This window comes from Lepidochelys kempii, chromosome 5 (assembly GCF_965140285.1).
Source record: "Lepidochelys kempii isolate rLepKem1 chromosome 5, rLepKem1.hap1, whole genome shotgun sequence".
NCBI lineage: Eukaryota > Metazoa > Chordata > Testudines > Cheloniidae > Lepidochelys > Lepidochelys kempii.
The window spans coordinates 928,530-945,383 of NC_136384.1; the positions used below are offsets into that span (position 1 = coordinate 928,530).

The 16,854-nt window shown below is 62.1% G+C and overlaps 1 protein-coding gene across 1 annotated transcript; it reads right to left on the reverse strand.

The window, feature by feature from the left end:
• Positions 1 to 11,809: 11,809 nt before the first annotated feature.
• On the reverse strand, positions 11,810 to 16,316 carry HINT2 (histidine triad nucleotide binding protein 2). The gene is made up of 5 exons (XM_073343269.2): positions 16,207 to 16,316; positions 14,300 to 14,455; positions 13,095 to 13,202; positions 12,557 to 12,629; positions 11,810 to 11,998 (listed from the first exon to the last, which is right to left on the reverse strand). Exons 1-5 carry the CDS (start codon positions 16,276 to 16,278, stop codon positions 11,907 to 11,909), a joined length of 501 nt encoding a protein of 166 aa, XP_073199370.2. The 5' UTR covers positions 16,279 to 16,316; the 3' UTR covers positions 11,810 to 11,906.
• Between the last annotated feature and the right edge of the window lie 538 nt (positions 16,317 to 16,854).

Genomic DNA, 16,854 nt, shown 5'->3' on the forward strand with positions numbered 1-16,854 from the left:
CGCCACAGCTGCCAGCCTAATTGCTCGGCCTCGTGCAGCAGAGCCCGTTAATTGGGCGCTAACTGGCCGCGGCTGCCCTGCTGCTGCACGTCGAGCTGGAGCCGGCGGGGCCAGGCGGGTGCTCCCCGCTGTGCGGGGCTCCCAGCCCTGCGACCCCAAGCTTCTCCTGCCCCCCACCTTGGCCCTCTCGCCCCCGGGGCCCTGCCTGGAGCCAGGCCCCTCCCATGCTCACCCCGCTGTGGGCAATTCTTCTCGGCTGGCTGCTGCTCAGCACCGTCATCCCGGAGCCGGAGCCGGCGGAGGGAGTTTGCGGCTGACACGCAGCCTGGCACAAACCGATGGGGACGGGCCTGGCACACAGAGCGAGCGGGATCGCTTGGTCGGCTGGGCCCAGGCACACAGCGGCAGAGCCCTCCCCGTGCGGAGCAGGACCGCAGCCGGCGAGCAGAGCGGGGCGCGTAGCGACTCGGAAAAGGATGATCTGGGAGTGTCACGGAGCCGCAGGATCGGTGCTGTAGCCCCAGCTTTGGAACGGTCTCTAGGAGGAACCCGCCAGTGGGCCAGACCCCTGGGAGGTCTCACTCTTCCCCAGGGTGAGCCACGCGGCCTCTCCGCCTCCTTTGGCTGGACCTCTGGGCCTGCAGCCCCCCTGCTCCACCCCGTGAGCTCCGCTCCGCGAGTCCCACCGAGGGAGACCCCGACGGAGACCTGGCCACTTGGGGAGCAGCATCACTATCTCGACAGCTGCATGGGTCATGCGGCAGGTGCAGCCCCCTGCCCATCTCTGCTGCCCATTTGCCGCGGTGCTGGCTGCGTGCCCCACGGCCGGTGGCAAAGAGGGAGCAATAGAGGGTCATTCCCTTCAGGCGTCGGAGTTGGAGGCCAGAAGGGCCCCCCAGATCTCCCTGTCTGACTCCTGTGTAGCACTCGCCCACTAGCCCCAGGGCACTGCAGCGCCCGGAGACCCTGGGCGGAGACTAGGAGGGCCCACGGTGCTCGAGGCACCTTCGCCCTGGCCACGTGCCTGGCTCCCAGCCAGACGGGTTTGCCAGGGGAGAGGCCACACACTCACCTGGTGGGTCTGGGGTCCGCTGGGGAGCAGCATCCTGGCAGGGTGTGAATGGCAGGCACAGCTCGAGGTGAGGGGCGCTAGCTGGGTGAGCCGGGGGGACCTGCCACCCTGAGCCCCACTCGCCCAAGGGGAGGGGAGATGAGCTGCAGGCAGGTGAGTGTCTTTGCCTGGATCCCTGCCTATCGCGCGGGTGAGGAAGAGAAGAGAAAGGAAGGGTTAGGGGTCTGGGCAGAGTCTCTCTGTCTGTCTGCTGCCCCACGCCCCACAGGCAGTTACACCATGACCCAGGAGGCTCGGACTTCCGGGGGCAGGCTGGGAGAGCAGCCCATGGGGCTGACCAGGGCCGAGGGGATCCATGTCCGTGAAGCGGGAGCAGACTGAGGGATGGTGCCCCCCAGCAAAGGGGCCAGGAAGGGCCAGGGTGGGAGCTGCTGAGACCCAGGGAGCGATGCACATGCACCCCGCGGCTGGGTTCCCGCACAGAGGTGGGGGGGCGGCCAGCAGGGACAGCCCAGCCGGATCTGAGGCAGGCCTAGCGAGGGGGGGTTGGGTTCATGGGCACCGCTGGGGTGCAGGGCCGGGGAAGAGGCGCGAGTGATGTGCACCGCAGGGATGCAGGTTTGGGCTGGGGTGGGGATGGGCACAGCTGGGGTGGGGGGTGTGGGGGTAGGCGCACTTGGGGGGCGGGCAGTGCCGGGGTGGGGATGGGCACAGCTGGGGTGGGGGGTGTGGGGGTAGGCGCACTCGGGGGGCGGGCAGTGCCGGGGTGGGGATGGGCACAGCTGGGGTGTGGGGTGTGGGGGTAGGCGCACTTGGGGGGCGGGCAGTGCCAGGGTGGGGATGGGCACAGCTGGGGTGGGGGGTGTGGGGGTAGGCGCACTTGGGGGGCGGGCAGTGCCGGGGTGGGGATGGGCACAGCTGGGGTGGGGGGTGTGGGGGTAGGCGCACTTGGGGGGCGGGCAGTGCCGGGGTGGGGATGGGCACAGCTGGGGGCAGGGGTGGTAGGTGACTCCAACCCTGGTAGAAGTGGCCGATCACCCCCTAGCACATTTTCATCCCCACCGGGCACTTCAGCTTCACCGTGGGATATGCTGGGGAGGGAGTGCAGAGGGGGAGGGCGGGCAGGCAGGAGGGCAGGGCTGGCAGGCGGGAGGGCAGAGGGGCAGAGCGGGCAGGTGGGAGGGCAGAGGGGCAGGTGGGAGGGCAGGAGGGCAGAGGGGCAGGCGGAAGGGCAGGGTGGGCAGGCGGGAGGGCAGAGGGGCAGGCGGGAGGGCAGAGGGGCAGGGCAGGCGGGAGGGCAGGAGGGCAGGGTGGGCAGGCAGGAGGGCAGAGGGGCAGGGTGGGCAGGCAGGAGGGCAGAGGGGCAGGTGGGAGGGCAGAGGGGCAAGGCAGGGAGGGCAGTATGTCAGCAAGGGGCAGGTGGGTCCCCAGCCTGCCTGGTCACTGCGTAGGCCATGATTCTGGGCTTCACAAGCTGCAGGAGCATGAAACAGAGGGGCCATGAGTGACTAATAACTGCTGGTGCCTTGTGGCCCCCAACAATTCAAAAAACTCCTGCCCCCCCGCCCGGATCTCCCCCACCCAGGATCCCCTTAGGAAGCAAAGCCAGTAAGAAAATGTTCACATCCCGGGAGACATTTTGTCTAAGGCGCCACAGATCAGCTGAGGTCGGCCGTTCCGCTCCCCCATATCAGAAACGAAAACGGCTAAATGAGATTATCGCTAATGGTCTGGGCAAGAATCTACCTTAATTTTCATATGGATAAAACGTCTTTCTCACTCCACCCTGGCTAAAAGGCTCCCCAGGTACAAAGGACGGGCCGCACCCAGCTTTCCTCCACACAGTGCCCCACTTCACGGGGGGTCAAGAGATGGGTGGCGAAGCTACACATGAAGCAAACCAGAAATGTGGCATCAAAGAGAGTGAAATGCCTGTCACCCCAAGAAATCCAAGAGCAAATTATAACCTATCCCTTGCGTTCCTTGTACTTCAGATATCCCGGGATAATCGGTCTTTCACCCATGTTAGAATCTGCACGTTTGTTTGCCTTGTGAGTCAGATCTACGTCCTTCTGTAACTGGGAAGTGTCTCGCTGTATTGTAAGTGCGAAGTAGGATGAAACGCTTGCGTACAATCAAAGAATGTCTGGAGCATGTCCTCCAAATGGAGATTAGAAGGATTTGGTTCGCTGTCATTGTAAATAATTGCTGCACTCTAGAAGTAATAGGAATTGTCTGGCACAAGAAAGCAGAAATGTTAAAAGATAAAACCCCGGGTGTAACTGAGATATCAAGAGAAATTGCTTAAAATCATAGAACTGGAAGGGACCTCGAAAGGTCTCTAGTCCAGTCCTCTGCACTCAGGGCAGGACTAAGTATTATCTAGACCATCCCTGACAGGTGTTTGTCCTCCCTGGGCAATTTATTCTAGTGCTTAACCACCCTGACAGTTAGAAAGTTTTTCCTAATGTCCAACCTAAACCGCTCTTGCTGCAATTTAAGCCCATTGCTTCTTGTCTTATCCTCAGAGGTTAAGAAGAACAATTTCTCTCCCTCCTCCTTGTAAAAACCTTTTACGTACTTGAAAACTGTTATCATGTCCCCTCTCAGTCGTCTCTTCTCCAGACTAAACAAACCCAAGTTTTTCAATCTTCCCTCATGGGTCATGTTTTCTACACATTTAATCATTTTTGTTGCTCTTCTCTGGACTTTCTCCAATTTATCCACATCTTTCCTGAAATGTGGCACCCAGAACGGGACACAATACTCCGGTTGAGGTCTAATCAGCCAGGAGTAGAGTGGAAGAATTACTTCTCGTGTCTTGCTCACAACACTCCTGCTAATACAGCCCAGAATGAGGTTTGCTTTTTTTTGCAAAAGTGTTCCACTGTTGACTCATATTTAGCTTGTGATCCACTATGACTCCCAGATCCCTTTCCGCAATACTCCTTCCTAGGCAGTCACTTCCCATTCTGTGTGTGTGCAACCGATTGTTCCTTCCTAAGTGGAGTACTTTGCATTTGTCCTTATTGAATTTCATCCTATTTACTTCAGACCATTTCTCCAGTTTGTCCAGATCATTTTGAATTTTAATCCTATCCTCCAAAGCACTTGCAACCCCTCCCAGCTGGGTATCGTCTGCAAACTTTATAAGTGTACTCTTTATGCCATTATTTAAAGCACTAATGAAGATATTGAACAGAACCAGACCCAGAACTGATCCCCGTGGGACCCCACTCGTTATGCCCTTCCAGCATGACTGTGAACCACTGGTAACTACTCTCTGGGAACGGTTTTCCAACCAGTTCTGTGCCCACCTTATAGTAGCTCCATCTAGGTTGTTTTTCCCTAGTTTGTTTATGAGAAGGTCCTGCGAGACAGTATCAAAAGCCTTACTCAAGTCCGGATATACCACGTCTACCGCTTCTCCACATCCACAAGGCTTGTTACCCTGCCAAAGAAAGCTCTCGGGTTGGTTTGACACGATTTGTTCTTGACAAATCCATGCTGACTGTTACTTATCACCTTATTATCTATTAGGTGTGTGCAAATTATTGCTTAATTATTTGCTCCATTATCTTTCCAGGTATAGAAGTAAAGCTGCCTGGTCTGTCATTCCCTGGGTTGTCCTTATTTCCCTTTTTTAAGACGGGCACTAGATTTGCCCCTTTTCAGTCCTCTGGAATTTCTCCCGTCTCCCATGACTTCTCAAAGGGAATTGCCAATGGCTCAGATATCTCCTCAGTCAGCTCCTTGAGTATTCTAGGACGCATTTCCTCAGGCCCTGGGGACTTGAAGACATTGAACTTTAAGTAACTTTTAACGTGTTCTTTCCCTATTTTAGCCTCTGATGCTACCTCATTTTCACTGGCATTCGCCGTGTTAGATGTCCAACCGCTACTAACCTTTGTGGTGAAAACTGAAACAGGGTCATTTCCACATTTTCCGTTATCGTTTTTCCCTCTCAGTGCGTAACGGGCCCGTCCTGCCCTTGGTCTCCCTCTTGGGGGGTCCCCGTTGACAGCAGGGGCTAACACTGAAACACAATCCTTGAAATGACTAAACAGCCTCCAAGAGGAGGCCTGAAGGAACTGGCTACACACCACCACCATCTACTGGAGACTGACAGAAGCAGCAAAGAAGCTGAAGGAGCTAAAACCAGAGCAGTCCCTTGGCACGTGTCCAGTGAGGCTCAGCGGTTGGCCCCCACTCCAAGGAGCCCTGAAACTAGGGCGTATAAACAGGTCACCAGGGGCTACAGAGAGCTGACTGCACCCAGGAGCAGGAGCTGCAGGATCATACGTGGCCCAGCCATCTGGCCAGGACTCTCCCCCAGCCCAGGGTTAACAGGGGAAGAAGAAGGGGTGAGATTTCATTCCAAAGTTTGTATTTCCCCTGCTGGTCTTTAACATCAATGGCTGTGGGTTCTCTTGGTGAGTCTTTGCTTTCGAGAGAGACCTCACGTAACCGTATTTCAGATTTTAACTGCTTTATAAGTCCAAGAAAATTGAGCTAAGATTGCTTGGAAAGAATTGTTTGAAGCATTTGCTTTTAATATTCTAACTGTGTCCCTTTCGGACCAATCTGGTGAAAGAGACGTAACCAACCTCTTCCAAGTGCCCTACAGTCAAGTGCACTCTGGGAGGTGGGGCCAACGTGTGAGGTACTAAAGAACTCAGAACTGATGAGCATAAGTAAACGCAGGAAGAAATCTTGGTGGTTTGCACTGTTCCTTGGTACAGCTGCTGATCCTCAGCCCCAGGCTCCGATAATTGCTTGCAGAGCTGGGTTGTGCACGTGGCACACACAACTGGCCGTGTCTCCCTTTGAGTGGGGAACTGCTGATTGCATGGTAACGTGGGGCTGGGGGAATTTATAAATAGTAGGTTAGTTAAGAATACGTGAGTGTCCTGACATGGGAAATACTGCTCATGTTAAAAGCTGCCCTGAAAAGATCCCAGTGGAAAGGGTGCCGATCAGGACAAGTAAAGAACGTGTCAGATCTTCTGACTCATCTGAATGAATTCAAATCAGCGGGGCCGGATGCTATTCACCTCAGGGTACTGAATGAATTAGCTGAAGAACTCTCGGAGCCCCTGGCAACAAGATTTAGAAGCTCATGGATGACCGGAGAGGTCCCGGAAGCCTGGAGAAGGGCTAACGTAGGGCCCATCTTTAAAAAAAGGGAAAAGGAGGAGCCAGGGAGCTATCGACAAGTCAGCCTCACCTTGATACCTGAGAGACGACTAGAACCATGTATAAAACATTCACTTTGCGAATACGGGAGGAGGGAGAGGTGATCACTAGCAGCCAGCCTGGATTTACCAAGAACAAATCATGCCAAACCAGCTTGATTTCCTTCTTTGAGAGGGTAACTGGTTTGGTGGCTGGGGGGAATGCAGTGGATATAGTATACCTAGAGTCTTCAGCAAGGCTTTTGACCCAGTCCCAGGTGACATTCTGATAGCGAAGCTGGAGAAATGCGGGCTCGACAGAACTGCTATTAAATGGATACACAATTGGTTAAGCAACCACAAGCAGAGTCGCTATTGATGGGATGGTGTCAGACTGGAGGGAGGACTCGAGTGGGGTTCCACAGGGATCTGTTCTGGGTCCAGCGTTGTTTAACGTAGAACCACAGAATCGTAGAGCTGGAAGGCCCCTCGAGGGGTCTCTAGTCTGGTCCCCTGCCTCATGGCAGGACTCAGTATTGTCTAGACCATCCCTGACAGGCAGAGGCGCCGACTTTCTGATTTCCCCAGGGGTGCGTGACCCCCCACTCCACCCCAGGTCCCACCTCCATTCCACCCCTTCCCCCAAGGCCCCATCCCACCCCACCTCTTCCCACCCCACCAGCTGGCCCCAGCTGCTAGCCTCCCTGTCCCAGCCCCAGGCTGCCCTGGCTGGCCCCCCCAGCACCCCCAGCCCTGGAGCGACAGGCAGCCCCAGCACTGGATCCAGGCAGTGGGCCTGCCCCAGCCCCAGCCCCAGCCCCCTTCAGGGAACAGGAGGAGCCTGGGCTAGGGCCATGGGGCAAGAGCAGGAAGACAGAGGGGGCCCGGGGCGGACCGTGGGCAGGGCCATGCATGGCTGTTTGAGGAGGCTCAGCCACCCCTGGCCCGTGGTACCCGCCGCCCAGGCTTCTGCCTCAGATTCCTGAGATCTACAACCAACAGTTCCTTTTCTGTGCCCCCCGTGCTCCCTCCCCGCACCCCACTCACAGGGGTTGTCCTGGGTCAGTGAGGACCCAGGGTTCAGAGGCGCAGCTGTGTGAGTTCCCCTCCCACCCGGGGGAGAAGGCACCTGGCTTGCTCCGGCCTCTGAGCACTTGCCCTGTCTGGCTGCCTGAAGTCTCTCCCACCCCTCACCCCACAGCGAGCTGTCAGGGGAGAACTCCTTCAGACCCTGTTTACACACGTCTACCGCTCCCTGCCCCTCTCTACAGGGCTTGTTACCCTGTCAAAGAAAGCGATCAGGTATAGGTGGGGGGGTGAACCACTGGCTCAGTGAGACTAGACCCCCCAGCCCTGCCCCTTCTACTTGAGGCCCCCCCCCCCGGTGGCTGCTGGCCCCTACCCCAGGCTAGCACCCCCAGCCCCAGAGCACCAGGAGGATGGGCAGCGTGGCCACAGTACCAGCCCCAGCTGGGGCCCTGTGTCACGGAGTGTGGGGGAGTCCAGGCCCTGCACCCCTCTTCCTGGGATTCACCGTGACTCTCAGCCAGCCAGTAAAACAGGTTTATTGCACAACAGGAACACAGTCCACAACAGAGCTTCTGGGGTACACCCAGGACCCCTCAGTCAAGTCCTTCTGGGGGAGCAGGGAGCTCAGACCCCAGCCCTGGGGTTCCCTGTGTTCCTCCACCCAGCCCCAAACTGAAAACTAAACCCCCCCAGCAGGCTCCCTCCTGCAGTCTCCGTCCACATTCCCGGGCAGAAGTGTCACCCCCCTCCTGGCTCAGGGGACAGGCTCTCAGGTCTCCCATCCCCAGGCACATTCCCAGGTCAACACTCCCCCCTCCCTGCTGCGTCCCATCCTCACACCATGGCACAGGGGAAGAGCTGCCCACAGAGCGGGAAACAGGAGGGGGACAAGGGGGTGGAGCGTGGGTGGGGCCATACCTGGCTGTTTGAGGAGGCTCAACCTCCCCCAGCCTATGATACCCGCCATCCCTGCAATTAGGTTGGTTTGACACGATTTGTTCTTGACAAATCCACTCTGTTACTTATCATCTCATTATCTTCTACTTATCTCCAAATTGATTGCTTAATTATTCGCTGCATTATCTTTCCAGGTACAGAAGTTAAGCTACGTGGTCTGTAATTCCCCGGGTTGTCCTTATTTCGCCTTTTAGAGATGAAGGACTTGTGGCACCTTAGAGACTAACCCATTTATTTGAGCATGAGCTTTCGTGAGCTACAGCTCACTTCATCGGATGCATGCCGTGGAAAATACAGTGGGGAGATTTATATACACAGAGACCATGAACCAATACCTCCTCCCACCCCACTCTCCTGCTGGTAAGAGCTTATCTAAAGTGATCACTATTACCAGCAGGACAGTGGGGTGGGAGGAGATATTGTTTCATGGTCTCTGTGTATATAATAAGATCTTCTGCACTTTCCACGGCATGCATCCGATGAAGTGAGCTGTAGCTCACGAAAGCTCATGCTCAAATAAATGGGTTAGTCTCTAAGGTGCCACAAGTCCTCCTTTTCTTTTTGCGAACACAGACTAACACGGCTGTGACTCTGAAACCTTTTATAGATGGGCACTAAATTTACCCTTTTCCAGTCTTCTGGAATCTCTCCCGTCTCCCATGACTTCTCAAAGATAATTGCTAATTGGTCCAATACCTCCCCAGTCAGCTCCTGGAGTATTCGAGGACGCATTTCATCAGGCCCTGGTGATTTCAAGACATCTAATTTGTCTAAATAATTTTTGACTTGTTCTTTCCCTATTTTAGACTCTGATCCTACCTCATTTTCACTGGCATTCACTCCATTAAACATCAAACCACCACCAACCTTCTTGGTGAAAACCAAAACAAAGACGACATTAAGGACCTCTGCCATTTCCACATCTTCTGTTATTGTTTTTTCCCCTCACTGAGTAATGGACCTGCCCTGTCCTTGGCCTTCCTCTTGCTTCTAGTGTATTTGTAGAATGTTTTTGTGTCTCTCGCTAGTTTAATCTCATTTTGTGCCTTGGGACTGGAGGAGCTCTCACTCCCCACTGCGGCCCCAGCGTCCTGCTAGGGACAGAGCTTCTCCAGTCCTGGGGCCATAGTGGGTGGGGGGAAAGGAGCCGGGTGGGGAGAACGGGACACTGCAGGTCGGCACACGTCAGCGGCTCGGTTTTCCTGCCAGCACCTTGCCCCCCAGGGCAGCGAACCAACAAGCCGGTGATGCCGTCACCCATGGTGGCAGCAGCCGCCACCTGGGCTGGGTGTCACCCCTGCCTCTCCCCCCGCCCCTGGGCACCCGACGCATCCCCAGCCTGGCCTGGCGTCGCACTCCTGCCGGCCCAGGGTGCAGGGGCAGCTGCCGCTGTTGGAGCAGGTCTGCGTTCAGTGCAGGGGGTGGAAGCTGCTCCCAGGCCTCGGTGCAGGTCCGTGGCCCGGCCCACCCCAGGGCAGGCTGGCATTCACCCTAGCGGGTGGGCAGGCGTTCCCCGCCCGAGAGCCTGGGACTCCAGCTCTCAGCCTCTGCCCCTCACCCACAGCTGCCCAGTCCTGGCACAGCAACTTGTCCCCACGGTGCCCCCTCGGATCATGGGAACAGCCAGAGGGTATCAGAGCCAGAGTCCACCCAGCCCAGTGCCCCATCCTGCTGGGGGGGCGTGAGAGCCCCCAGGCATGGCATCTGCGCCCCAGGGACCCCTCATGCCCCTCGCAGGTAGGGGCCGCCGCGAGCCCTGGAGCGGTGGTGCTGCGTTGGGGACTGGAAGTGCCCGGTAAGCTGGTTGCAGCTATTGCAGCCAGCCCTCGGCAGCAGGGAAGGGCAGTAACTGCACTGTGGAGCCAGGTCCACAAGAAGACATTGGGGCAGCGCTGAAGGAAGCTCCAGCTGGGGCACAAACCACACGACCAAGAGGACGCGGGAGGATGCGGTGAGCTCTCCTCCCCAGCGCATGCAAGGTCGTGGTTGCCTCTGGATACAGATGGAAAACCTCACAGGAAACCCAAGTTACATCATCAACTGGTCTTACCTGACCAGTAGAAAAGGCAGGCGCGGAGGGTGTGACGAAGTGGGACTGTTCTTAATGTTTCCTGTGAATAGTGTGGGGGTGCCTCAGTTTCCCCTAGGCAGTTCTTAAGTATCTAGGTGGTGGGATAAGGGTGTGTGATCGTTGCAGAGCCCTAGAGGGCAGGTGTGTGCAGGGGTCTGGACACAGAGAATGGCCGACACCCTGTTTCCTGGCAACTGATGGCCTGGGCCCTTCCCCCCTGCAAGGTGAGAGCTAAAGGGTTGGAGAACAAAGGAATCAGGTGCCCTCCTGGCCCAGGAAAGGAACAAAGCCCAGAGGAGGGGGGGCTGTAGGGAGTTTCAGTTGGGGGCTGGCTGGGACATGGAGTGAAGGGCAGATGTGGTTGTCTGGCTCACTGCCCCCAAAATGGACCCAGCTGAGGGGTCCTGTTCTCTGCACCTGCAAGCTCTGTTTTAGACAGCGTTTCTGTCGTCTAATAAACCTTCTGTTTTACTGGCTGGCTGAGAGTCCCGTCTGACTGCGGAGTTGGGGGGCAGGACCCTCTGGCTTCCCCAAGAGCCCCGCCTGAGCAGACTCGCTGTGGGAAGCGCAGGGAGGGGCAGAGGAGGCTGAATGCTCCCAGGTCAGACCCAGGAAGGTGGAAGCTGTGTGAGCTGTGTGTCCTGCAGACTGGCTGCTCACAGAGAGGAGACTTCCCCAGAGTCCTGCCTGGCTTCCTGGGGAGCAGTTCCAGAGCATCGCCCGGGGACTCCGGGACAGACCGTCTGGCTTAGGGTTCCCGTCCCGTCCCGGCAAGGACTAGGGGTGGGGGTGGGCATGCGCTGACAGGGCCGGGCAGCGTTTCGGCTCTATACACGCGTAACACAACCCCGGGTTGGGAACTGGCCCAGCCTGGGCATGGGGCCGCAACACTGGCCCTGCGCAGACCTCGCCCCCACCACGGGCAAACAGCCCCTTGCAGCAAGGCGGAGAGCAAAGGAACCAACCCCCCCCAATCCCGCGAGCCTCGGGGGCCAGGAGAACACACCACAGCCCTGTGGCTTCAGACACGGGCGAGGCACCCAGACGCTGCGGGAGCAGAGCCTGGACAGACGGGCAGCCACAGGCCGTGCATCACACGCCCCCCCATTCCCCCCCTGCTGGGCATCACACGCCCGCCCATTCCCCCCCCGGCCCGCGCATCACATGCCCACCCTCCCCTGCCGGATACCACACATTCCCCCCCCATTCTCCCCCAGGCCCACGCATCACACGCTCCCCCGCTGGGCATCACATAGTCCCCCCATTCCCCCCCCGGCCCGCACATCACATGCTCCCCCTAACCCTGGGGATCGCACAGTCCCTCCCCTCCCCGGCCTGGGCATCACACGCTACCCTCCTCCCCTCTCCCTCACTCCTCTGCCCTGGGCATCGGGTGCTCCCTTCCTCCCAGCGCAGCCCCTTCCTGTGGGGCAGGAGGCCGACCCCCCTGCCCGGCGTGAGCCGCAGACAGCCGGGGGACGGGCGCCGGGACAGACGGGCGAGTGATCACATGGGCCCTCTCACAGGGCTTTAATGGGGGAGCAGGTTTGCCCAGCAGGGCTGGTGCCCTGCGTCCACTGCTCCCATCACCTCCAGCTTCAGCTCAGCCCGGGGGCCAGCCCATCTGACGCCCGCCCAGCACGTGCAAGTGCAGGTGGTAGACGGACTGAGCCCCCTGCTTCCCGTCGTTGATCACTGAAAGGCAGAGAAACGGGTGTGAGCGAGCTAGGCCCCTGCAAGGGGATCAAGTGGGGTGGGGCTGGCCCCCTGTGGGCAGGGCGTGAGGGGTGGCATGAGGGCAGGGTGAGGGGGGCGGGGCCAGCCCCTATGGGCGGGGCAGGGCGAGGGGGGCGGGGCCAGCCCCTATGGGCGGGGCAGGGTGAGGGGGGGCGGGGGCCAGCCCCTATGGGCGGGGCAGGGTGAGGGGGGCGGGGCCAGCCCCTATGGGCGGGGCAGGGTGAGGGGGGCGGGGCCAGCCCCTATGGGCGGGGCACATGGGGTGGCACGAGAGGGCGGGGCCAGCCCCCTGCGGGCGTGGCGAGAGGGTGGGGTGGGGCCAGCCCCCACCCAGAGCAGGGATGCCAGGGCAGCGACGCAGGGAAGTGCTGGGGGGGCACCAGTGGCTCACACACGTCTGGGGCAGGGTCACAGCTGGGCTGGCAGCGGGCAACGCTGGTGAGCGCCAGGGAAAACCCACCAAGGACAGGGCAGGCAGCCGGGCGCTCCCCAGTACGGGGGGTCCCAGCAACTCACCCACTCGGTAGCCATCCTCCAGCCCCTCCACCTTCGCCGTCTGACTGGCCACCACCAGCAGGTGCCCCAGGAGCTGGGCGCGAGCAGAGGGGCAGGTTCAGCGGAGAAGTGGGACCCCAGGGCGGGGGCAGCACATACAGCACCCCCAGAACCCCTCCCCGGGGACCTAGAGCACTGTACCCCCTGAACATCCCCCAGGTGACCCAGAGGGCCCACCTTCACACCCAGCCCCGGGGGACCCCAGGTCCTCACTGACAGCCAGGCAGGGGGCAGCTGGGCTCTTGATGGGAGGGCATCCCACCAAGGTCAGAGCCAGTCCGTACCAGGGCTGGAGCCAACACCCCCCTGCCCCGCGGTTCTGGTGCCAGCACCCACCTCCAGCCAGCACATGGAGCTGACCCACCCCCTTCCCGTGCCCAGCCCCTCTGCTCCCCATGACCCTCGCTGTTCCCTGGGCCTCTCTCCCCACCCCAGCCCAGCCCAGAGCAGGGGCAGAGGCACCCCGGGGAAGGGGGCCCTGTCCAGTCGCTCTGCTCACCTCTGTGTCCCCCCGCTGCCGCATGGGCTCAGCCTCGGGATGGGGGCGCTTGGGGATCACCAGGAAATGCACGGGGGCCTGCGGGGCCACATCCCGGAAGGCGAGGCACTGCGGGGAGAGCGCCGTGAGCACTGCTGCCAGGGGCCACCCACCGTGGGGGCAGGCACCAGCTCAGCCAGGGCTGGGACTGCGGTCACTGTCCCCCTTCCCCTGCCCCCCCACGGGGCCACTGACACATTCCCTGCAGGGTCATAGCCCTCCCCCCAAGGCCTCCAGGGGTCACGTCACCCCCAGCCGTGCTCCACACCCCACTGGGTTGGGAACCTTGCCAAGTGCTCTGTGAAGCTAAACCCAGGACTGCAGGGACGCGAGGGGGGCTGGGCCAGGGAGCTCTGGGAGGGGGTGCACACGGGCGAGCTCTGGGGGGGCTCTGGGAAACGGGGGGCACCCCATCTCTCAGGGGCACTCACCCCTCAGCCGTCACCCCAGCCCAGCCAGGCTGACTTCCCTGCCCCGGGCAGCCCGTTCCCAGCAGAGGGGAGGGCCCAGTTGGAGTCCCCCTGCCCTAGCCAGGGCCAAGGTGTGAAGAGGCTGGCGGAGGCCGCTCCAGGAGCAGGGCAAGGCTCAGAGCCCCCCGTGCCCCACATGGCAGAGACCTGGGTTTGCCCCTGCTTCACCCCTTCCTGGCCCAAAGGCTCTGAGGGAGCCGAGCTCCCAGCCCCACGCAGGTGGCTCCCAGCCCCAGCATCCTCCCCTCAGCCCCACCCACCATGCTGGGAGCCAAGCGGGCAAGCCCTCGGCAGTGCGTGCCCAGGGCAGGGAGCAGCGTGGCCCCCAGCTCAGGCCCAGCCCCACGGCAGCTGGGGGCAGCTGCCAGCACTCGATCTAGGAGCCTGGGGGGGGGTGGGGAGAGATGGCAGGACAGAGACCCATCCCTCCGACTCCCGCATGGAGCAAGGTGGGGGAACAACCCCGGGGGGAGCCTGGCAAGCTAGGGACAATGGCCCTATCTCCCCCTGACCCCCACAACCACAGCGGGCTCAGCAGGGGGCAGGCCAACAAGCCTTGTTCTGGGGAGGGGAGAGAGCACCCGGATCCAGGGCAGGTCAGGACGTTCCCAGCAGAGATGCAGGAAGCTGGAGTGGGGCTGCGGGGAACCCCCCACGAGGGACCCGCATCCCCCCGAACGAGGCGGAGGGCGTCACCTTGTCGTCTTCGTAGAGGATGTCGGCCCGGATGGTGCGGTCGATGATCTTGCTGAAGATGGTCGGGGGCCGCTGGCCTGGCTCCTTTCTGGCCTCAGCTGCCTGCTGAGCCTTCTGCACCTCCCCGTCCTGCCCCCCGGCGGCCACGTAGCATCTCTGGGGCAGAGGGGCATCAGCTCAGGGGCCTGGGCACTGCCAGGTGTACCCCCTGCTCTGCACACCCCGGGAACGGAGCAGCCCCACAGACACAGCTGTGGAGGGCCCAGTCCCTCGCCTCCCACCCGGCTCTCCAGCCTCTCGTGCACGGGCCACCCCGTGGCGAGCGAGACGGGGCTGCGGGCAGCAGCACAGCCCCCAGGATCCCGCCCCGTCGGCGCCCCCAGGGGCTGCTCCGCACTGAGCTGTGCCCGGGGTGGGAGCACAGCGGGGCCCTGCTCGGTGAGCGGCACGTAGCCGAGGGCACGTCCTGCACGTCGGAGGGCTCGGAGCTGCAGGCTCTGCTGGGCCGGAGCTGGGAGACGCGAGCAGCAGCCCCCCAGCGCGACCCAGCCCGGGGGGAGCGGACCTTGGCAGGAGCTCGGGGAGCGGGCCCAGGCCTGGGCCATCGCTGGGGGCTGAGCCCGGCCCGCGGCTCGCCCGAGCCAAGAGCTCCTGCACCCAGCGAGCTGCTGCCCCACCACGCAGCCGGAGAACCCCCTTCCCTCGCCGCGGGGAGCGTCCACCCGGAGCCCTGCCCTGCCCTGCCCCGGGAGCCGCGGGTTCGGGGGGCGCCTTGGCCGGCTTGGTGCTCTGCGGTGACCACACAGTGCAGGGCTGCGGGCCCGAGGCCATCGCCCCAGGCACCGGGCTCCCAGCCCCCCATCCACCCCACAGCCGGGACAGAACCCAGGAGTCCCGGCTCCCAGCCCCACCCCCACCCCCATCCCCATCCACCCCACAACCAGGCCCAGCCCGCCCCATACACCCCCCCAGCGGGAACAGGACCCAGGAGTCCCGGCTCCCAGCCACCCCACAGCCGGGACAGGACCCAGGAGTCCCGGCTCCCAGCCCCACCCCCATCCACCCCACAGCCAGGACAGGACCCAGGAGTCCCAGCTCCCAGCCCCACCCCCATCCACCCCACAGCCAGGACAGGACCCAGGAGTCCCAGCCCGCCCCATCCACCCCACAGCCAGGACAGGACCCAGGAGTCCCGGCTCCTAGCCCCACCCCCATCCACCCCACAGCCGGGACAGGACCCAGGAGTCCCGGCTCCCAGCCCCACCCCCATCCACCCCACAACCAGGACAGGACCCAGGAGTCCCAGCCCGCCCCATACACCTCCCCAGCGGGAACAGGACCCAGGAGTCCCGGCTCCCAGCCCCACCCCCATCCACCCCACAGCCGGGACAGGACCCAGGAGTCCCAGCTCCCAGCCCCACCCCCATCCACCCCACAACCAGGACAGGACCCAGGAGTCCCAGCTCCCAGCCCCACCCCCATCCACCCCACAGCCGGGACAGGACCCAGGAGTCCCGGCTCCCAGCCCCACCCCCATCCACCCCACAACCAGGACAGGACCCAGGAGTCCCAGCCCGCCCCATACACCTCCCCAGCGGGAACAGGACCCAGGAGTCCCGGCTCCCAGCCCCACCCCCATCCACCCCACAACCAGGACAGGACCCAGGAGTCCCAGCCCGCCCCATACACCTCCCCAGCGGGAACAGGACCCAGGAGTCCCAGCTCCCAGCCCCACCCCCAGCCACCCCACAGCCGGGACAGGACCCAGGAGTCCCGGCTCCCAGCCCCACCCCCAGCCACCCCACAGCCGGGACAGGACCCAGGAGTCCGGGTCCCGCCCCTTCCGCGCATGGGCCAAGCCCCGCGAGCCGGGGGGCGGGGCCGGACTCCTGGGTCCCCGGCGGTACCTGTCCCCAGCGGGCCCCCGGCCCCCAGCCGCGGGCCAAGCCCCGGGCCCCGCGCAGCGCCGCGGCCGCCATGCTGAGCCCGCTCCGCGCCGCCCATTGGCCCGGCCGGCCGCGGGGGCGGGGCTCACTCCCCATTGGCCGCCGGCTCTGCCACTCCCCTGCCCTTGGAGGGCCCGTGTCCCGCCCTCCGGGCTCAGTTTCCCGGCTGGCGCCAGTGGCGGGTCCCTCCCCCACAGAAAGGCACGCGGGACGTGCGCGTGTGCAAGGTGCACGGATGCACGTGCACGTTCCTGTGTGCGCACACGCTGGTGCCCGGCTGTCGTGTGCACACGCTGGTGCAGGGCAGTCGTGCGCACACACGCGCTGGTGCAGGGCTGTTGGTGCGCACACACGCGCTGGTGCAGGGCTGTTGGTGCGCACACACGCGCTGGTGCCCGGCAGTCGTGCGCACACACGCGCTGGTGCCTGGCAGTCGTGCGCACACACGCGCTGGTGCAGGGCAGTCGTGCGCACACACGCGCTGGTGCCCGGCAGTCGTGCGCACACACACGCTGGTGCAGGGCTGTTGGTGCGCACACACGTGCTGGTGCCCGGCAGTCGTGCGCACACACGCGCTGGTGCAGCAGCAGCTCACGCGAGGGGCCATTC

Coding starts and splice junctions, on each gene's coding strand:
- HINT2 (XM_073343269.2), bottom strand. CDS start 16,278: ATGGCGGCCGCGGCGCTGCGCGGGGCCCGGGGCTTGGCCCGCGGCTGG. Junction 13,203..14,299: donor TCCTCTACGAAGACGACAAG/GTGACGCCCTCC, acceptor CTCTCCCCGCAG/TGCCTCGCCTTCCGGGATGT. Junction 11,999..12,556: donor GGAGGATGGCTACCGAGTGG/GTGAGTTGCTGG, acceptor TCTGCCTTTCAG/TGATCAACGACGGGAAGCAG.